Source organism: Mesocricetus auratus, unplaced genomic scaffold (genome assembly GCF_017639785.1).
Source record: "Mesocricetus auratus isolate SY011 unplaced genomic scaffold, BCM_Maur_2.0 Super-Scaffold_100054, whole genome shotgun sequence".
Lineage (NCBI taxonomy): Eukaryota > Metazoa > Chordata > Mammalia > Rodentia > Cricetidae > Mesocricetus > Mesocricetus auratus.
Genome location: NW_024429231.1, coordinates 2,845,866 through 2,868,062, shown reverse-complemented (window position 1 = coordinate 2,868,062; position 22,197 = coordinate 2,845,866). Strand labels below are relative to the sequence as shown.

The 22,197-nt window shown below is 52.9% G+C and overlaps 1 protein-coding gene and 1 long non-coding RNA gene across 3 annotated transcripts in view; one reads left to right on the top strand and one right to left on the bottom strand.

Moving 5' to 3' along the window:
* Abcc6 (ATP binding cassette subfamily C member 6) overlaps positions 1-14,890 on the top strand; it is a 41,336-nt gene extending 26,446 nt beyond the window's left edge. For both annotated transcript variants that reach the window (XM_013124211.3, XM_013124212.3), the window contains 13 exons: positions 645-819; positions 1,376-1,451; positions 3,626-3,752; positions 4,512-4,719; positions 6,126-6,436; positions 7,084-7,283; positions 8,409-8,535; positions 9,718-9,819; positions 10,855-11,001; positions 11,876-12,034; positions 12,114-12,280; positions 13,838-14,032; positions 14,282-14,890. In XM_013124211.3, the coding sequence (XP_012979665.1) occupies positions 645-819; positions 1,376-1,451; positions 3,626-3,752; positions 4,512-4,719; positions 6,126-6,436; positions 7,084-7,283; positions 8,409-8,535; positions 9,718-9,819; positions 10,855-11,001; positions 11,876-12,034; positions 12,114-12,280; positions 13,838-14,032; positions 14,282-14,390 (2,103 nt within the window). In that variant the 3' untranslated portion in view covers positions 14,391-14,890. The remainder of the gene's footprint in view (positions 1-644; positions 820-1,375; positions 1,452-3,625; positions 3,753-4,511; positions 4,720-6,125; positions 6,437-7,083; positions 7,284-8,408; positions 8,536-9,717; positions 9,820-10,854; positions 11,002-11,875; positions 12,035-12,113; positions 12,281-13,837; positions 14,033-14,281) is intronic.
* Positions 406-21,555, bottom strand: LOC121136198. Its single transcript, XR_005873333.1, has 2 exons — positions 21,200-21,555; positions 406-798 (listed from the first exon to the last, which is right to left on the bottom strand). It is a non-coding gene; the product is annotated as an uncharacterized LOC121136198 (long non-coding RNA).
* Between the last annotated feature and the right edge of the window lie 642 nt (positions 21,556-22,197).

Below are 22,197 nucleotides of genomic sequence, written 5' to 3'. Positions count from 1 at the left end.
TCTGTTAATTGATGTAGGAGGGCCCAGCCCAGTGTGGATGCCACTACCCCTGTCCCTAGGCAGGTGGGCCTAGGTTGTACAATGGAGCTAGGTAAGCATGGTCCTGTGAGGGAGCAGTCCAGTAAGCAGCATCCGTGTGGTTCCTGCTGTAATTCCTGGGCTGGGAGTGAGTTCCCTGACTTGATGGAAGAGCAGGTAGGTCTGCCTGGATCTCTGTCCTGACTTCCCTCAGAGACGGACTGTGACCTGAAATTGTGAGTCAAATAAATCCTTTCCTCCCTGAGCTGCTTTCAGTCATGGTGTTTATCACAGCAACAGAAATGAAGTTAGAACACTAGGCTACAGAGTGAGTTCAAGGCCAGCCTGGTATACGTGAGACCCTGTCTCAAAAAACAAACGAAACACTTTTTACCGTATTTCCACTTGTTCTTTTTTGATCTTAAGGTGAGTTTCTCAGATCACCCCACAACCCCATCAGAATGAGACTCTCTCAAAGGGTTACCCTAAGCCCACATCTTCCCAATTTGAGACACCCCCTCTTCTCTTTGGATATGGTATTCTCCAGAGCCAGGGCAGGTGCACCCGTTCCCCTTTCTGACCTGGGACACTCCAGCACATGTAACTTCTGCCCCTGCCCTGCCCAGACTCGGATCCTTGTGACACACGCACTGCACGTCCTGCCCCAGGCTGACTGGATCCTGGTGCTGGCCAACGGGACCATCGCGGAGATGGGCTCTTTCCAGGACCTTCTGCACAGGAATGGAGCCCTGGTGCGTCTTCTGGATGGAGCCAGACAGCCTGCAGGTGGAGGAGAAGGAGGTATTGGCTGGGCATTGCTGAGTCTCTGGGAGAAGATGGGGCCTTTTGTATTGGACAGTTTTTGCTGTGACAGTGCTGCATAACAAACATCACCCATATTTCAGTGGCTTATAATAGCAGTTATTTCCTGTTCACAGGTCTGGGACTAAGCTATTAGATTTCTGCTTAGATTTCTGGCCCAACCTGGGTAATATCAGAAGGGAGATTATTGTTGGGGGGACCTGGCACCTGAGATTTCTCGCGAGTTTGCGAGGAAAAAACATTCTCTGCACAATGAACTTCCTGAGCAAGTGTGTTGGGGATGCAGAGGCAACTTGGTGTTTTCCCAACTCCATAGCATGTGCTCAGTATTTTCTGAATGAATGAATGAGGATGAATGAGTGATACTTCTCAGTGACCCCAGGGGACAGTCTGAGAGCAGAGAAAGGTTGTTAGAGCAGCCACAGGAACCATGCTAGGAAATGTTTCCTCAGGCTAAGGCACCACAGCAGTGAATGTCAAAACCAACATCTGGAGTCTCTGGTGTGGCCTTCACTGACATCCTCAACCCTTGCAGGTGCACACTCGGAGGCCGCCCGCGATGACCTTGGAGGCTTTCCTGGAAGTGGGAGGCCCAAGCACAGACCGGAGAGGTGGGTTCCCTGGCGCTAAGCAGGGGAGCTCCAGGCTGAGGCCAAAACAAGATCTGCTGTGGCCACTGTGCCTCGGGCAGAGAGGGGACGGCCAAGCTCACACATGGAGTGCCTGCTGAATACCCCTCGGGCTCAGTGATGGATAATTCGTTCATCCCAAATGACCCATCAGTCAGCTGATGGTGGTAAGCCTCCACATGGTCAGCCCTAAGACAAGTACTCCAAGTGGGCCAATGCGTCAGTAAAGCGGGGCAGGCTGGCTTCCAGGAAAGCTCCTCACCATGGCTGGAAATGACTGTGCTAGACTGCACTTTCCTCTGCCAGGCAGGGGGGGCTGGAGGCTGGCCAAGCACACAGCTAGGGGGCGCCCAGAGGGAGTCCACTGCCCCCCTTCCTGCCAGTCCTCTGTGTCCAGGGAACATGTGGGCTCGCTGTGGACCTGGATTTGACAGCAGAGGCCACGGTGTACCAGGCAGTGTGGGGAGAGCACACAAGGGGAGCTGAGGGTCTGCAGGCCCTGTGGATGCTGAGGATGGGGACGGATCCTCTGACATCAGGCCCGCTGGCCACCCTGAGGAAGATCAGGCAGAAGCGTAGGTAGATGTGGGAATGGACGGAGAGGCAAATGTGTGGTGGGAGCAAGGGAGGCTGACTGACGGGTGTGTAGATGGGCAGGATGGAGAAAGGATAAATGGATGGACGGATGGATGGATGGATGGATGGATGGATGGATGGATGGATGGAAGGAAGGAAAGATGAAAAGAGGTACGGGTGAGTGTAAGGACGAGGGGTTAGATAGACACACGGATGAACGGACAGATGGAAGGATGCTGAGGTGCATGGTGGAGGATGAGGGGTTAGACACATGATGAATGGACAGATGGAAGGATGCTGGGGTGCATGGTGGAGGACCAGGGGTTAGACACACGGATGAACGGACAGATGGAAGGATGCTGGGATGCTTAGGAAAGGAAAGAAGCACGAACAGATGGATACATGATTTATGGAGGACAAATGATTGATAAAAGCCAGGGAAACAATAAACAGGTAATAACTGATAGCTATCCCCATTGTTTTTAGCTAGGGAAATTGAACCACAGAACATCTAAATCAGTCCACCCTTCCATAGATGACAGAACTACAAATATCTTTAGCATAAAAATGCAAAACAACCTTTCATTCATACAAGCTGGACTGATGAGTCTAGGGCAAACCGCAGAGGGGAAACAACCGCAACAAAACTTAGGCCAAAGCGAAACTTCGGAAGACGGAGTTCCCCATCCAGACAACTGTTTGATTTCATGAAATGGCATCAAGGGTCAGGCTGTCTGACTATGGAGTGATGGAGTTGGTTACTATGTAGGAGGGAAATATGGTGCCTGGATCATGTATCCACCCATGTATCCATTCATGCATCCACACATGCACCAACCCATGCATCCACCCATGTATCCATGCATGTATCTACCCATGCATCCATTCATACATCCACCCATGTATCCACCCATGTATCCACACATGCATCCATTCATGCATCCACCCATGCATCCACCCATGCACCCACACATGCATCCACACATGCATCCATTCATGCATCCACCCATGCACCCACACATGCATCCACACATGTATCCACACATGCATCCACCCATGCACCCACACATGCATCCACACATGTATCCACACATGCATCCATTCATGCATCCACCCATGCATCCACCCATGCACCCACACATGCATCCACACATGTATCCACACATGCATCCACCCATGCACCCACACATGCATCCACACATGTATCCACACATGCATCCATTCATGCATCCACCCATGCATCCACCCATGCACCCACACATGCATCCACACATGTATCCACACATGCATCCATTCATGCATTCACCCATGCACCCACACATGCATCCACCCATGTATCCACACATGCATCCATTCATGCATTCACCCATGTATCTACCCATCCACTTTTCCATCCATGCATCCATGCATCCATGAATGCCTACCTTCCTCCTTCTCCCTTCCTCCCCATACCTTCTTTCCTGGGTAAATGAATAAAGATCCAGAAAGAATACTGAAGAGCTCACTGGCTGGCACCTGAAGGGGCCATGGTTCCCCATGGGAAGATACACTAACATGTCCTGATTTCCTCTAAATGACAGGCTCAGGCCCATTGAATCAGCCCCTGGGAAGGACAGCGCCACGTCAGAGGCACAGGCAGAGCTTTCTCCGAATGACACTAAGGGGACAGGACTGACAGCTGGAGAGGACAGTGTGCAGTATGGCCGGGTAAGCACCAGTGCTCCAGTCCACACACTGGGAAGGGCACTCAGCTTTCTCAAGCACCGCTATGGGTCAAATGGGTTTCTAATGCTTCTTGTTTCTTAATCCCTACAATCTCCCACCTCCCTCTCCTGCACCCCGAAAGCTAGATGATAATAGCCTCCTTTTTCTTCCTTCCTCCTCCCTCTCTCCTCCCCCCTCTTTCTTTCTTTGTTGTTGTTTTTTTTTTTTTTTGGTTTTGTTTTTTTGAGACAGGGTTTCTCTGTGTAGCTCTGGCTGTTCTGGAACTCTCTATGTAGACCAGGCTGGCCTCGAACTCACAGAGACCTGCCTGTCTCTGCCTCCCGAGTGCTGGGATTAAAGGTGTAAACCACCACCTCCTGGCAGTAATAGCCTCGTTTCAAAGACGAAGGAGTCAGGGTGTATAGGAGTTGATTCTTGTCTCTGTGGCCAACATTGCAGTCTAGGGTAGCCCAATCTGAAGTTTATGCTATCATTTCTCTTCCATACCCTTGCCTTTGTCCTCAGCCCATCCCTAACCCATGTGTGCCTCCCCTCACCTGTCCTTTCTTCACCTACCACTCAGATCATCTGGTAGCTACGGCTCCCCATGGCCCTCATGGGTCTCAGGCAGCAGGGTCTGAGGTCTGTAGCATGCCCAGTGAGGCTTTGCTGATGATGCCTTTGGGAAATTGACCCGACCTAGACCCAACTCACTCCCCTCTCATCCCCCTCTCTGCCACCCCTCCTCTGCATGTCTTATAGGTGAAGGCTACCACGTACCTGAGCTACCTGCAGGCTGTGGGCACACCCTTCTGCACCTACACCCTGTTCCTCTTCCTCTGCCAGCAAGTGGCATCCTTCTGCCAGGGGTACTGGCTGAGCCTCTGGGCCGATGACCCGGTTGTGGATGGGCGTCAGATGCATGCGGCCCTGCGTGGCTGGGTCTTTGGACTCCTTGGCTGTCTCCAAGGTACCCTGTGTCAGTGAGCCCAAGCTCTGCCTCCCACCCCACCCCCTCCTGTCTGCCCAGAGCATCCTAGGACCAACCATCCCTAGGTCTTTAAGGTGGCCTGGAGGGAATGAGGGCCTGAGGACAGTCCCCTACTAGAAGGCATCTCTGAAGTTAGCCAGCTAATGACCCCAACCTCCCGCCCAAGCCCCCAGACACAGTCACACCATCAAACGTCAGCCCAGGCCACACTGCTTCCCCAGCGCACGCTCTACTGCTCTTTCACCACCCCCGTTTCCTACCTTCCTGTCTTTGGCTGCTTTTAAACAGCATTTTCTTGCTTACTTACTTTCCGTGTGTGCGTGGACACATGGGCACCACAGCACACATCTGGTCACACCTGCAGGAGTGGGTTTCCTACTTGTCCCACACAGATCCCAGGGTTGGTGTGTGCTCAGGTCATAAGCCGTGGTGGCAAGTCTTTCTCCTGCTGAGCCTCCTCGCCAGCCCGGCTTAACTTACTGTTCAGTTTAGGCAGTCTTTCCTCAGGGTCCAGGCTGACCTCAGACTCGAGATCCCCTGACTTACCTCCCAAATGCTGGGGACATAGGTGTGCGCGCCACGCTCAGCTCCTTCTACTAACATAACAGTAACTCCCGAAGTGGTGGCAGGCTCACCTCCGCCATGAGGCAGCGTGTAAAGGACTCCCCTGTGGCCTCTGCTAAGGACACACAGGCCGCAAAGTCATATGGCCATATTGCATCAAGGACATTGACAAAGTCAATCCTGTGGCTTTATGCGGAGTGGCACTGTTTTACGGTTGATGTAGAAGTCCTCACAACCTCCACACACGGGCTACTGGGCATTCATGTCCCCGCAAGGACCATCTGCGGTGCCGACGTCTAGCCTCATCCACTGTCCTTACACTCTGACCCCCTACACGTCAAATGTGGCCATAGCGAAAGAAAATGCCACTGGACATGGAGGTTTGGCCCCATCATGAAAGGTGTTTGAGTTTGCCAGAAATAGTGACACACTCCTATAACCCCAGCTACTCAGGAGGCTGCAGATAGGATGGGTGCAAAGTTTTTTGTTTTGGGGGCTTTTGGGGGGATTAGAGACAGGGTTTCTCTGTATTGCTTTGGAGGCTGTCCTGGAACTCGATCTGTAGACCAGGCTGGTCTCGAACTCACAGAGATCCGCCTGCCTCTGCCTCCCAAGTGCTGGGATTAAAGGCGTGCGCCACCACCGCCTGGCTGAAGCTCAGTTTCTAAATAAGGTTGCAACTGGCGGTTGGGGTGGGCATGAGTTTGGGGAGGCACTATTCGATCCCCCGGCACTGGGTCTGTCCCATCATTCGATGGTCCCGGGTGCTGGGAGGCCTGCTCCAGCCCATCAGCAGGGTCCACTCCAACTCTCCCCTGCAGCTGTCGGCCTGTTTGCCTCCATGGCTGCAGTGTTCCTTGGTGGGGTCCGGGCCTCAAGCCTGCTTTTCCAAAACCTCCTGTGGGACATAGCTCGCTCTCCCATCGGCTTCTTCGAGCGCACGCCCGTCGGGAGACTGCTGAACCGCTTCTCCAAGGAGACAGACACGGTGGATGTGGACATCCCAGACAAGCTGAGGTCCCTGCTGACCTACGCCTTCGGCCTCCTGGAGGTTGGCCTGGCCGTGTCAATGGCCACGCCTCTGGCCATTGTGGCCATCTTGCCACTTACGCTGCTGTACGCTGGATTTCAGGTGTGGAGAGCTCAGAGCCTAAGTCTAGCTGAGGTCTCTTCTGTCAGTCCCCTGCCTCCGGGCAAGGCGTGGTGGGAGAGGGTCTGCAGCTGGGCACCACAGAACGGGGAGGCTGGAAGCGCCACCCCCGCCCTGTAGAATACACACACGTTGCTGTCTCTGTCACTCCCTGGAGTTCTTCGTGTCTAACTTCAGGCCTTACTGCCGCCGTGTCCCCTCATCCCGTTTGTACACTGCAAGGCTCGGCACTGCATGGCCCAGATTATATTGTGTTAAGATGTCTGTTTTCCTTTGCCAGGGCCAGAGGCTCTCAAAGTGGCCTAACGCAGAAATCAGAATCTGAGCCAGGAGTGGTGGGATTTGGGACACTTCTGTAACCCAGGACTCTGGGAAGCAGAGGCGGACTACAGAGCTTTGCTGCCCCAGTGGGCACACAGCCTGGCAGTCTGGGCTGCATGGAGCACTCTGCCTGTCAGTCGCTGAGAAGCTCAGCCAGGCCTCTGTTTGTACGCACTTGTTCCGGGGCCGAGAGTGCTGGCCTCAGTTGCTGCTGCCCTGCCTCACCGCCAAGCAGGTGGACAGCAGAGGATACCCGCTGCCCCTTGTACGCTAAGAGTCTCTGTCCCTCCTCCCCTCTCCCACCACAGAGCCTCTATGTGGCCACATCTTGCCAGCTGAGGCGCCTCGAATCTGCCAGCTACTCGTCTGTGTGTTCCCATGTGGCTGAGACCTTCCAGGGCAGTCTGGTGGTCAGGGCCTTCCGGGCCCAGGAGTCCTTTACATCCCAGCACCATGCCCGCATGGATGAGAACCAGAGGGTCAGTTTCCCGCGACTGGTGGCTGACAGGTAAGAAGAGCCTGGTACCAGAGCAGACCCGGAAATCCCCTCCCCGAAAGAGTCGAGCTGCGTGGTCAGAGGGGTCAATGGCTTGAGCACAGTCCTACAAGCTGGGGCAATCTGAGGCTGAGTCCCTGACATCCAGTGAGCTGGAGGTACAGAAAGGGGTATGGTTGCCAGACAACAGTACCAACCTCTGTTTCCTTGGTGACAAGGTAGCTGATATCAAGCATCCTTAATCTCCTTTGGGGACTAAATAAGAGCAAGACCTGGGTTCAACTTCCAACTCTGCCATTTTCAAGCTGGTAGACCCTGGACAAGTCACACAACCTCTCTGAGCCTGTTTATTCAACTGCTATCATACTCAAGGTGGCTTTAAGGATTAAACGGTTACAAGGAGTACTTGTAACATGCTTACTACATGCCTGGCACTGCTCCAGCCCTTCCTGAGCCTCAGTTTTCTCAGCTGTCAAATGGGAGCAGTTATCTTTTCCCCTTGCAGCAGGAGGACCAGGCATCGCATGCGAGGCTCCCAGCAACGTGATGCGCGCTTGTCTGGTCTGGGTTCTGAGCTCCTTGAACACGCCTGGCTCTTATTGCACTCCCACTATGTGTTAAATGAATGAATGGTAGAACAGGACTCAGAGAGAGAGAGAGGTATGCTGCTTTCAGCATGTATCCGTTGAGCACACACTTCATGCTGACCTAGGACTGGAGCTAGATCCAGGAATGAGAAGACAAGACCCCTGTCCCCACGGAGCCCAGGACTCCTAATGGTAACAACAGCTGGTTACATGAAATGATTTGGCTGGCAAGAGAAGCAGTAGACTAAGGTGCAGCCACTGTGCTGAAAGAAAAACAACAAATGACAGTTGAGGTTGTCCTCTGACTTGCGCACACGTGTACTTGTGGCCACACACCCACCAGGGAGGGGACAGCTCCAAAACAGGAAGCTCTATGGGACATCCAGCATGTGCCAGGTCCTCGGCTGGTCATTAGGCAAGAAGAATAATGTTACCTCTCCTCCTGCAGTCAGGTCCTTTGTGGCCCCCCCCCCCCCGCAGGTGCTGAGTGTCTGCCATGACCAGAGAAGCGTGTCCTGCGGGTCCCGCTGAGCCCTGCTTCCCTTCACAGGTGGTTGGCTGCCAACCTGGAGCTCCTGGGGAACGGCCTGGTGTTCGTGGCGACTATGTGCGCTGTGCTGAGCAAGGCCCACCTGAGTGCCGGCCTGGTGGGCTTCTCGGTCTCCGCTGCCCTCCAGGTACTCCAGCACCCCACCCCTGGCTGGGGGAGGTGGGGCAGAGCAGAGACAGATGGACCCCACTGGAGTATTACGAGGGCTCCACGTCTCCACTGCCCAGCGCTGGGGAAGTACAGTTCTCAGGGAACCTTGTATGACCTCAAGCAAGTGGCTCAAGACCCTCTGTGTGCCCATCCAAGTAATGGGCCAGCACTCTGCCACGTCCAGTTAGCTGAGACAGGAGAAGAGTATTGAGAGCAGGTTTCCAGTGGAGTGTTTCTTGTTAGCACTTGATAATATGCAATGTTGGGTTGGAATATCTGTGTCTATGAACACACACATACACACTCTCTCTCACACACACATTCTCTCCTCTTATACACACATAGACACTCTTACACACACAGACTCATCTCTTGCACAGTCTCATATACACTCTCTCCTCTCGCTTACACACACACCATCTTATACTGTATCTTGCACACTCTTACATACACATTCTCTTCCTCTCCTTACACTGCATCTTTTTTTTTTAAAGATTTTATTATTTATTATGTGTGCTGTGTTCTGCGTGCATGTATGCCTGCAGGCCAGAAGAGGGCACCAGACCTCATTACAGATGGTTGTGAGCCACCATGTGGTTGCTGGGAATTGAACTCAGGACCTCTGGACGAGCAGTCAATGCTCTTAACCGCTGAGCCGTCTCTCCAGCCCCTTACACGGCATCTTACACACACTCACATACACTCTTACACACACCATCTCATCTGCACAGCAGCGTCAGCTGAACGTGTTGCTCCACGAGCTTCTTCATAAGCTGCCCATCATCTCCTTTGGGGTCAGTGCTCTGGGCAGAACCAGCAGCAGCAGGAAAGGTCATGGTGGGGGTGGGGGGAGGGCCTAGCACTTCTGTGGTCGCTGCCTGAATGGAACCCACAGACCCTGTTTTTGCTGTGTGTCCTGGAAAGGCCGGTCACCCTCTCTGGTCCTGTCTCTCTGTTTTGGGGCCATTGAATTTGGTCGTTGATTTTGACTTGCTCTATTCGCTGTCTTATTGGCCAAAGCCAAGTCCCACCCCTGAGGGCCCAGTTCCTACTGGGTTCAACTTCCCTATTCCTACAGTCCCTTTCTCTGCCTTCCCAGGCAGTTGGCTAGGGAGGAGGTCGGTCGAGAGCCCAGAGCCCAACTGAGTTGTCTTCTTAGGTGACACAGACTCTGCAGTGGGTGGTCCGCAGCTGGACAGACCTGGAGAACAGCATGGTGGCAGTGGAGCGCCTACAGGACTACGCTCACATCCCCAAGGAGGTGATAGCAGGGAGGTGGAGTGGGGGACAGGGGGATCCAAGGTGCCGCCTGCCCCCTGCCTTCCCCGCAAAGCAGCGTTCTTGCGAGCTGGAGTCACAGCCAGGGCAGCAGTGAGAATTAAGAGTTTAAGCTCCTGCTTTCTTGCTGGGGCAGAGCAGGTCACTCACCTGAGTGCTGAGCAATAGTGATAGCGTCATTGCAGCAGCAGGAAGGGCACTCCCTCAGCTCCGTGAAGACGTTAAAGTGACAGCCACGCTCCAGCCATGCGGCAGGGCATAGGACAGGATAAGACTGTCACCCAGGCCAAGAACAATGGCTCTGTAGTGACGTCTTAACTTAGCAGAAAGCCAAGGACAGAGCAGCCACACAGCTACATTGTGCTGAGGACAGCCCAGTGGCATATGACACTTCAGGAGTGTAGCAGCAGTGCCACAGGGACAGAGCATTGAGCTAAATGACATGGCATCAAGCTGGGCACAACAGCTCACAACTAAATCTTAGCACTCAGGAAGCTGAGGCAGGGGGATTGCTGCTAGGTAGAAGACAATCTGATCTGTGTAGTGAGTGTAAGCCTAGTCAGAGCTACATAGCGAGAAGCTACTCCGGGTAGAGAAAATTGAAGTTTCTCTGGGCTACACGGCAGGTTAGAGGCTAGCCTGGGATACATAGCAAGTTAGAAGCCAATCTTGGCTACATAGCAGCAGGAGCCTAGCTTGAGCTACATAACAAGTTAGAGGCTATTCTGGGCTGCATAGAGAGTTGTAGTATAGCCTGGATAAACAGTGATTTGGAGGCCAGCCTGGGCTAAATAGTGAGTTGGAGGCTAGTCTGGATTATAGGAAAGTTAGAAGCTAGCCTTGGCTATGTCCTGAGACCTTGTCCTAAGACAATGAAGCACTTCTAGAATGACCGGGCATGGGTTTCAAATGATGGTTGTAGTGTGGTGTGTGGGAAACTGAGATTCTGGGGGCCAGCACCTGTGGAGAGCTTGACGACAGTTCCTTTGAGCTGTGTCCGACCTGCTCCCTGACCCAGGCTCCCTGGAGGTTGCCCACCTGTGCAGCCCGGCCTCTCTGGCCTAGTGGGGGACAGATTGAGTTCCGGGACTTTGGGCTCAGACACCGACCAGAGCTGCCACTGGCTGTGCAGGGCGTGTCCCTGAAGATCCATGCAGGAGAGAAGGTGAGCATCCCCCCCACATACACACCCGCCCCCGCCCCGCCACCAGGCTCCAACTCTGAAACTCTGCCCAGTTTTCTTAGCTTCCTTCTCCCAGACCCCATCTGCCTCTGGGGTGGCTTCCTGTGTCTACCTTGATGGGCTGCCCGGAAGGATGGATAAGACACAGACCACAGAGGATGGCGTGTGGGAAGAAGGGCACCTGTGTATAGGGTGGGATGACTGAACGGAAAGACTGGGAGTGAATGAAAGAAAAGACGGGTGGGCTGACCAGCGTAGACGGGAGAATGGGGCTGGAAGGAGAGGACACGGGCGGGACAGGGTACAGGGGAGGACTCGGGGAGCTGGGAGGGCTGGCCTGGAAGGATGGGGAGTGATGGAGGTGGCTAGGACAGAAAGGAAAAGCAAGGGACAGACATGTTGAGAGGAGGAGGAGCTAGAGAGAACCCAGGCGGAAGGCGGAACGAAAGGGTGAGTGGCTGTGTTGAATGGGCGTGCTCACTAGACGGTGAGCACAAATGGGCGTGCTCACTAGAGGGTGAACACAAATGGGCATGCTCACTAGAGGGTGAGCACAGACAAATGGGCGTGCTCACTAGAGGGTGAACACAGACAAATGGGCGTGCTCACTAGAGGGTGAACACAGACAAATGGGCGTGCTCACTAGAGGGTGAACACAGACACATGGGTGTGCTCACTAGAGGGTGAACACAAATGGGCGTGCTCACTAGAGGGTGAGCACAAATGGGCGTGCTCACTAGAGGGTGAGCACAGAGACAAATCTTGTGCAAGAAAAGTCTTTCAAGTAGGTATCCATGAACCCCAGGGCTAGGGCAGACCTGCTCAGTCTTGGCTTCACTCTTTTGTTACCCGGCAGGTGGGCATCGTGGGCAGGACGGGGGCCGGGAAGTCCTCCCTGGCTTCAGGCCTGCTTCGGCTTCAGGAGGCCGCTGAGGGTGATATCTGGATTGACGGGGTCCCCATCACCCATGTGGGGCTGCACACACTGCGGTCCCGAATCACCATCATCCCTCAGGTGAGGTCTAGGACCATGGGAAAGAGGTGGTGGGGGAGGAAACTGGCGTGGCCGCCCGACCCAGCATCCCTCTGGCCAGGACCCTGTCCTGTTCCCAGGCTCTCTGCGGATGAACCTGGACCTGCTTTGGGAGCACACGGATGAAGGCATCTGGGCGGCGCTGGAGACCGTGCAGCTTAAGACCTTCGTGGCCAGCCTGCCCGGCCAGCTGCAGTATGAATGTGCGGGCCAGGAAGATGACCTGAGGTACGGCCGTCCGCGAGTGGCAGGACCAGAATGAAGAGGGCAGGGGTGGGGACAATCTGGGCTCTGAGCGTACTCCAGGAGACCCTCAATCCTTCCCAGCAGTCCCAAGCCTCAGGATCTCATGATCCTTTCCCCATGGCAAAGCCCAGCCCAGACTTTATCCCACTCAGTATTTATTTTGCTGTGAAAATACTATACTTGATGTTTGACTGACCTCAGATGCAATGTGGCCAAGGTATGGTGTGTGTTCTTTCCCTAAAATGTTTGTGTGAGACGAAGGTCAACCTTGGGTGTACCTTGTTTGGAGACAAGTCTCTCACTGAACCTGAAGCCCTCTGATTCTCCTAGGCTGGCTGGCCAATAGGCTCCCAGGGATCCTCTTCTCTCTGCCTTCCAGGAGCTGAGATTACAGACCCGAGCAAGCCATTGTGCCCAGCTCTTATGTGGGTATTGGGGATCTGAACTCAGATCCTCATGTTTACGCGGCAGGCCTTTTCCTGACTGACTCATCTCTCCAGTAATGCCTTTTGCTAAAACATTTTAAGGATGAACCGCACATAACATAAACAGGGACTGGGGAGATGCATCGCACCTTTTTTTTTTTTTAATTTTCAGTGCAGGGCAGATAACGCGGGGCCTTGTGCATGCTGGGGATGTGCTCCAGCACTGCTCTCCAGCCTGCCCTGCCCCGGATGTATCGCTTAGCAGTGGGAAGCATGGTTATGCATAGCTAGTCCTGGTGGCGCAGGCTTGTGATCCCAGCACTTAGAAGGCTGCGACAGAAAGAGTTCGAGTTTGAAGGCAGCTTGGGCTATCCAGTGAGACAGTCTCAAAAAACCAAAACCAAGTAAGACTGTGTTCCACACCTTTAATCCCAGCTTTCAGGAGGCAGAAGCAGGGGGATCTCTGTGAGTGTGAGGTCTGGTCTGTATAGTGAGTTTCAGGTCACCAGAGTCACATAGTAAAACCCTGTTTCAAAAAAAAAACAATAAAAAGGGACAATAGCCACCTTCTGTGGCTGGTATCTACTAAACACTTAGTAGATATGTTGTGCTGAGGGCAAGTGTGAGGACCAGAGTTCAGATCCCCTGAGCCCATGTAAATGCTAGGTGGGCTTAGCAGCTGCCTATAATCCCCATGCTCAGAAGGCAGTGATAGGAGATCCCTGGAACAAGCTAGCTAGCCAGACTACAGCCCACTCTGGGTTCAGGGGGACACCCCGCTTCTGTTAACTGAGGAAGTCACCTGATGCCAGCCTCTGGCCTCCACACATGTGCACACATACGCACCTGCAGATGTGTGTCCCTACAAGTGTACACAATGCACAGACTTTTCACAGGTAGAGGAACCAAGGCACAGAAGGTGTGAACGACTTGGCCACAGTCATCCCACACCAAGACAGCAGAAATGGAGTCGCCCCAAACCCGGCAGACTTCGGCCCTTGTGGTGGGGGCACACATGCAGACACCGTCAGCCGCGGTCCCCAGAGCTTGCTTGTAGACAGGCCTAGACTAACTGATGACACCTACTCAGCCTAACCAGGCAGCTTTTTCACAGCGTGGGTCAGAAGCAGCTCCTGTGCCTGGCACGTGCCCTTCTCCGGAAAACCCAGATCCTCATCCTGGACGAGGCCACCGCCTCCGTGGACCCAGGGACAGAGATGCAGATGCAGGCAGCCCTCGAGCACTGGTTTAGTGGGTGCACAGTGCTGGTCATAGCTCACCGCCTACGCTCTGTAATGGACTGTGCCAGGTAAGGTGGCCCTCCTGATGCGCAGGGCACGGAGGCCCAGGAAGGCGTGTAATTTGCCCATCTGCAAGCGTCCCGAGATGGGGGCATGACAAAGTCCCCAGGGAAAAGCATTCGGCCCAGCACCTGTGCATCCGGGAACCTGGGAGGATTAGGGAGACTTCTGGGGAGTGAATTTAAAGTGAAGCTCGGTTCTTGGCTGACGAGGGCCTCAGCTGCTGTCACAAGAGCTGCCCCATGTCTTCTTTGCAGGGTTCTGGTCATGGATGAGGGGCAGGTGACAGAGAGTGGCAGTCCAGCCCAGCTGCTGGCCCAGAAAGGCCTGTTTTATAGGCTAGCCCAGGAGTCAGGCCTTGCCTGAGTTGGGACTCTTTTGACAACCTCCTCAGAGCCAGCCATAGAGCCTGCAGTGGCTGGGGATGCCAGAGACCCAGGGGCCATTGGGGCTGCACAGGATGTCAAATCTAGCCTTCTCTCTGGGAGAAAGATGACAGAGAAAGTGACAAACGATTGGAATACCAGACCCAGAAGAACCCAGCGTGACCGGGTTGGCCTGAGCAAGGTCATGCCCACTCTGCAACCAAGGGGGACAGTGACTCTCAGCTCAAACTCTACTTCAAGGCCACACCCACCCCAGGCCAATTAAGCTGGCCGCCTTGGACCTGGGTGATGGTGTGCACACTTTTCCCTTACTCTTTATTTGGATGTCATTGTAGAGTTTACACACAGTTTTAAGAAATCACACAGAACCCGTGGACCCTCTGCCCTTTTTGTTCAGGGGTGACACCCTGTCCAATGCTAGGACAAGATCAAGTGGCACTGAACTGACAGCCCCCAACAGCTGTGTTCATCCTTCCTCTACGGCTTATGTGTCTGTGTATGGACCCAGCGCCTCTCGTTGCCATTGGTTTTTGAGACAGGGTTTCGCATCACCCAGGGTGGCTTTGAGCTCCCTTTGTAGCTGAGAATGGCCTGGAGTCTGTAATGCTCCTGCCTCCCCTCCCAAGCGCTGAGATTACAGAGCACCACACCCTGTTTGTGGGTTCCACACCCAACGCTTTCATGTGCTTGACAAACGTGACAAGCCTCGCCGGGCGTTGGTGACACACGCCTTTAATCCCAGCACTCGGGAGACAGAGGCAGGTAGATCTCTCTCTATGAGTTTGAGGCCAGCCTGGTCTGCAGATAGCTCCAGGACAGGCTCCAAAGCAATACAGAGAAACCCTGTCTTGAAAAACAAACAAAAAACTTGACAAGCCTTACAGCCTCAGCTCTGGATTCAGCTCTGCCCTGTTTAAAATTGTAACAGTGAAGGGTCTCTCACTATGTAGTTCAGGCTGGCCTCAAACTCAAGACCCTCCCGTCTGAGTTTCCACAGTGCTGGAGTGGCAGGCATGGGCCACCACGCCCGCCTTGAGTCATCACCGTTGTCTAGCAACATCACTGTCACTGTTGGCTGTGGGCCAGGACTGGCGAGTCGCGGGCGTGATAGCGGTTGAGTAATATCTTTGACTTCTGCTCAGACATGCCCTTCTATGGCGGTGGCAAGGCTACTTCCACATACTTCCATGGTCCCCCGGGACCACATCACTGATTTAATCTGCCCTGGTACCACCCATGACCCACTGATAAATTCATGGGTGGTGGCAATGTTGGGGGCAGGAGAGGAGAGACTCCTACTTGCTTCTAGGAAACAGGGCTTGTTCTTCCCTCTACCCTGAGGCTTCTCTGATGGCCTGCCTTGATTCGGGGTTTTGGGGATTTCCTTTCAGCCCAGGGGGATGCCTCTTCGCCTGTAGCTCATCCTGAGGCTGTCTACACGGCAAGGAGACAGTTTCATCACTGTGGCTGCTTCTGTTGTGCAAAAAAAGAAACTGGCCGGGCGGTGGTGGCGCACGCCTTTAATCCCAGCACTCAGGAGGCAAAGGCAGGTGGATCGCTGTGAGTTCGAGGCCTGGCTGGACCGACAGCCTCCAAAACAATACAGAGAAACCCTGTCTCGTAAAACCAAAAAAAAAAAAAAAAAAAAGAAGAAGAAGAAGAAGAAACTGAAGTGGAAAAGTGAGGACACGGGTACCCGGTGGCCAAGTGACAACTTGCCCCTGGCCTTCTTACCTCCCAGTTCAAGTGGTTCTGTGGGCAGTCCTGCTCTGGGGAACCAGCGATGGGGCACACAGTACTCGGTGTGGAGCAGAGGCTGCTATGTGTCTGTGAATTCACCGGGGATGCTGGAAAGAGTGCAGAGGCCCCACCTTGGCCTGGGAATACCCCGAGTCACATGACAACCATCAGGGTGACCATTAACCCTCAGTCAAGGTTGCCTGCCAGCAGGGTCCAGCCTGCGAGGAGTAGGAAACCAGGTCCAGCGGGGTTGTAGACACATCCTCAGCCTCTGGCTATTCCTGAGGGTCTTTTGCTTTTCTGCAGTGTTGGGGATGGAACCGATGCCTGGAAAATCTACCCCTGCTCCTCCTCCCTGCCTGGCTGAAGGTGTCTCAGCTGTACCTGATTCTCCCTCCTCTCTGCAGATAAAGCTGTGTACCAGGCGTGGCTGTAGATTCAGGGGACTCAGAAGAGGCAGGTGTCGCCATTTGGCCCCATCCCTCCGATGTGCCTTTGTGAATGTATTAGACAGTCACTGAATCTCTTTGACAGAAGGGAAAACTAGGCCTGGGCATTTTAGTGCTAATCTCTTCCCAACTTCCCAGCCATCAGGACTTCTGGCCTCCTCAGCATGTGCCAGGAACTGACTTCCACCCTCGAGGCCAGGGGCAAGCTTCCTGCCTCCTTAAACTGAGAGACTTGCTTAAGGAGTTGTAGCTCTGCCTACCGTGTGTCTCCCGAGCCTTGCGCAGCACACAGCATGGAAACTCAATACACACTGACTGGGTGAGGCAGAGACAGGAAGGCGGGACTAGTGGACGCAGCCTGTCCATTGGCAAGCCATTTCTGAATTGTTTCATGTTCACTAAACCCAGCCCGTGGTGTGTGATTACCTCTGCAGCACCAATGCAGTATCTGCAGAACCTAAAGGGATAAGTTCAAGAGACTCTGGTGACAACAGGCCTAGGTTGTGTCCCATCAGAGAACCCTGGCTCTGTGGGAGCTATGTGAGGCACTCTAGTGGAGGTAACTTGGCCTGGAATAGACACAGATAGCAGAGGCTGGTGAAGCAAAGTCGATTCGAACAAGACCTGGGAAAGGACACAGAAGGACTGTGACAGTTACACCATTGGCTTGTGTTCCTGGGGAGTATGGCTGCTGGGCAGACGACAGACTGTGTGACTGAGTGAGGTTGTAACACTGAGGAAGAGCTAGCCCCTTCTCTCCTGGGCTCTGATCTGAGAATTTGGTTACTGTCTCCCTCAGCTGCCTCTTCACAGAGCAGATTAAACTGGACCCCAGTGCCCAGAGCCCATTACAGCTGAGCCCCAGGCCTCAGAAACACACTCCGCATGTCTGTGAGCAGGGTCAACCCTGTAGCCCACAGGTTCACCTCGGATAGCTTGATAGTGTTGAGTTGGTGGGCAATGAGAACATGGTACGGCCTTCAAACTGCACCTGGATGATGGAATAGATGAGGCCCATAGCCCCAAAGTCCACAGCTGCTCTGGCCTCATCCAACAGTAGAATGTTTGTCTTCCTAGGCACACAAGTTGGCACTGCTTGATGCTAGAAAAGCCCAGCGACAGGGACTCAAACTACCATGATCTTTGAACCAGGCCTGGGATGGGAGAAAGCTAGCAGACAGTTATGGAGGCTTTGGGCAGGGGAAGAAACCCAATCCTCATATCCATGCCCATGGCAGACATTACTAATGGATCATGCTACACTTCCTGGTGAGCAGAAAATGAGCTTAGAATCATTCCCAGCACAAGGCTCAGAGGTAATGTTTGAAGTGTCAGTCCAGTTTGGTACAGACGACGGTGGAAAAGGAGTTTCAGTATCCAAGGATCCTGAGCTGTAGGGACCACAGCACTGCCCTGACTCAGATGTGTGGCTGGCCCTGGGCCAACGGGATGCTGGCAGAAGCCTGACAAGAGAATGAGCATTGAACATGCTCATGCTTATACATCTCCCATCGCCACGACAACAGGCCTTGGCCAGTCCTCCGGGAATGGAAAAATATAGGTATTGGTCTCATTGAGAGGCCAAGTAGATCAGTCAACAGCTAGCTGTCCTACCCCGCGCCACATTGAGACCAACCAAGGTCAGCCACTGGCTGACAACCCTAACACGGGAGCAGAGTGGAGGCTGGTCGCCCTGGTGACGGATAGACGAAGCTAGCACTCAGGGAAGAATGTTCGCACACCAGGCCCCTACCTGCCTACCCACCTCAGTTCTCCCTGCCTTCTGCACATTTATGATTCAGCTTCTCAGGCAGGCTGACATGAAGCCCTTCAGGTGAGGGACTCCAGGGCTTTCCAGACTCCATCCGAATACCTCCAAGAGGGTCCAGGTGCATGCGGAGAAACTTTGGGGACAAAACAGTACTGTGCAAGTCAGCAGATGGCCCATGCAAGGGTCTGAATCTAGAAGGCTCCCCACAGACTGATGCTTTGAGTACGTGTTCCTCATCTGGTGGTGCTACTTTGGGGTGCTGTGGAGCCTTTGGGAGGTGGGCCCTGGCCAGAGTCATCAACACACACACACACACACACAGACACAACCATCTGCCACCCTCCACGTCCCCACTATGATGCACAGCAACCCTGAGCATCATGAATCAAAATCTGCCGGGCGTTGGTGGTGCACGCTTTTAGTCTCAGCACTCAGGAAGCAGAGGCAGGCAGATCTCTGTGAGTGTGAGGCCACCCTGGTCTACAAGAGCGAGTTCCACGACAGCCTCCAAAGCCACAGAGAAACCCTGTATCCGAACCCCCCAAATAAATAAATAAATAAAATAAACCTCTGTTCCCTGCAGATGACTCCATCACAGTTATCAGAAAAGTATCGAACAGCGTGTGACAATCCCACCACACTAAACAGCAGCGGCCCTCGCAGAGATAAAGCACGAGACTTTCACAGTAGAACAGGGAGAAGCCTCAGACTTCCTCCAAAGCATGAACTCTGAGGAACATTTGCAATGGGAAGTACCTGGAAACTCCTGAGTTAACTGGACCAAAACAGATATTTTTGCAAAACTTCACCAGATTTTCACTATGTACATGTGCTAGGAATAGAAGGAAAATGAGGCAAGGGCAATTCCTAAAGAACTGAGGATACCTTCAGTGTAGTTTAAATGAGAGCTGCCCCCCACAGGCCCATGTGTCTGAATGATTAGTGTAAGGACTCAGACATTGTGCTGGCCGGATGCACTCAGGCAGTGCCCTGGTCAGCCCAGGGTTCCATGATGGCATAATCTCCACGCAAGTGCAAAGGGCCCCTTTAAAAGACAGAGCTCACTCTGTAGACCAGGCCTGGCCTTGAACTCATAGAGATCATCCTGCCTCTGCCTCCAAAGTGCGGGATTAAAGGAGTGTGCCACCATGGTCTAGCATGGGGACTCTGTTAATATACCCCCAGACAGCGACTTGACCGAGGGCAAGTGTGTATGAGGACAGATCCCTAAACTCCACCAATGCCAGGGAGGCATAGCCGACACCTGTGCCTTGAAGACAGAGAGGGGTCACAAGCGGGCCAGCGAGTGCAGCCACATCCCAGAGCTCTGTGTGTGACTAAGAGACACAGCCTGACGGGGCAATGTGGGAGAGCCACGGAGATGGGTCTCCAAAGCAACCTCAGGCCTCCACTGCACCCCCCCCCTCCACACGGCGATGCAGGGCTGGAGAAAAGGGGTCAGCGGCCCCTGGCGGTGATCACTGCTTTCGCAAATGATCAAATGTGGAGCTGGAGAGATGGCTCAGAGGTCAAGAGAGCACTGACTGCTCTTCCAGAGGTCATGAGTTCAATTCCCAGCAACCACATGGTGGCTCACAGCCATCTGTCATGAGATCTGTGCCTTCTGGTGTGCAGGCAGCCAATGAGGCAGAATGTTGTATACATAATAAATAAACAAATCTTTAAAAATAAAAGACAGACCTCTGCCCAATGATGTTCTTTCCTGCTGTCTTCTCTTCTCCAGCTCTCCTCCCTTTCCCTGGGGGATTCATGCAAGGTTCCCCTCAAGCTTTATCATAACAATTGGTCCCCAGTTAGTGGTGCTGACTGGGGGTTACAAACCTTTAGGAGGTACAGCCTTGCTGGAGGAAGTCATCCCTGGGGGAATGGGCTTTGAGGTCTTATAGCCTCATCCCACTTCCTGTCCTTTCTGCTTCCTGTGTGTGGATGAAATGCAATGACTTCCTGTTCCTGCTTCCATGCCTTTCCTGCCGTTATAGACTGCCTCTGAACTGAGAGTCAAAAGCCCCTTTCTCAGAGTGGCTTCAGGTGATGGTATTTCACAGAAAAGCAACTGACCCACTCCCCAACCCCACCCCAGCACAGACTGTCAGAGAAACGTGAGGGGAAAAAAAACCACAACCATGGCAATGCATTGGGGAACTGCTGTCCACAGGGATGAGTCTAGAAAATTCTTGTTTGTGGCTTAGCTCTAGGAAGTGCTAGAGAGATTAACACACTAACTCCTGCAACTGGCAGAAAAGCCCGGGTCCTCCTGAGCCCCCCACTACTAAAATCCATAAATGTTCAGTTCCTTAATGAAGTGGTACACACATGTCCATGTGTGTGCACATGTTTATGTATGTGTGTAAATGTGCATGTTTGTGTATATTATGTATGTTAATATATGTACATGTGTATATTTCTGTGTTTGAATACACAGTTATTTTTGTGTGTAAATTTATGTCTGTGTACATATATATCTACACGTGTGTGCATGTGTATATTTGAGTGTGTGTACATGTATATAATTTTTTACCTATACATATGTGTGTGTACCTGTGTGCAGTTATGTGTATATATCTATGTTTGTGAGTGCACACTTGTGCATTTACGTGTGTATGTGTATACATTTGAGTGTGTATGTGTGTATATTTATGCATGTACATGTATATGTTTCTGTGCATGCACATATATGCCTATGTGTATGTTTGTATGTATGTGGGACCTCAGTGTGCGCTGACCTCCTCCTGCGTTAATGCTTCAATGTCCTGGACACCGCTGTCACAGTGCTCTCCTTTCTAGTCAACGTAGGATCGGTTCACTTACAGCTCTCCTGTGGGAGGGGCCTCAGCAGTCCAGGAGTTCTTGTCGTACTTTTACTCCATTTGCACGATGTTGTTCATCCAGAGCTTGGGGTCTTTCTCCAGCCATTCGCCATGGTGGTGGGGTGAAGGGCCTGAGCCAGTGGGGTTTGCTCCTTAAACATCTACAATAAAAGACTCTTTGCTTTTGCATCGAAATGGGCCTCTTGGTGATTTGGGGGTTCAGAACTTGGGCACAACATTTGGGGGCTCATCCTGGATCCCTGAAATCCACCACGACACCCCCTTTCGCTGAGTCAGGTAATTTTCTGTTTTTGCCTAGGCAAATCTTTCAAGTTCTGCTTTCTGTCTCTGGCTGTTGAAACTTTGGTCTTTGTTTCTGGTTGTTTAAGCTCTGGTTTCTATGAAACCTACACTCTGTGGTTTGGCGGTTTGGAGGAACCATTGGATTAGAATTGGGTTCCCCAAGCAACCTGCTTAGCAGGCTTGTTATCACGGGCAGGCTTCTTATCGCGAGCAGGCTTGTTATCTGACTTGCTGCGATCCTCAGCCTGCAGGCTTGGCAGGACCTGAGCACCTATGTTTTGTGTCAGTTTTTGTGTGATTCTGTTGGGTAGGCTAGCGAGATCTGTGAAAACAGAGGATTAAGGGGGACGCCCCAATGCCTGGTTCTGGGCGGAGGTCTGAGTGGCAGCCAGGCTCCACAGTCTATAAAAAGGGGACTCAATCATGGGATTGAGTCTTCCAGTCTGTAAAATGGGGACTCAATCATGGGGTTGAGTCTTCCAGTCTGTAAAATGGGGACTCAATCATGGGGTTGAGTCTTCCAGTCTGTAAAAAGGGGAATTGGTCACTTGTCCCATTTGGCCGGCCGTCTGTCTGAAAGTTCTCGCAAGATTCTGAAGAGGGCCCTAATCTGTCTAGTCTTTGTAATGTGCTATGTGGTTGTTAAGTCTTTGTTTGTCCTGACTCTGACACCCATGAGTTCCAATGGAACAGCTG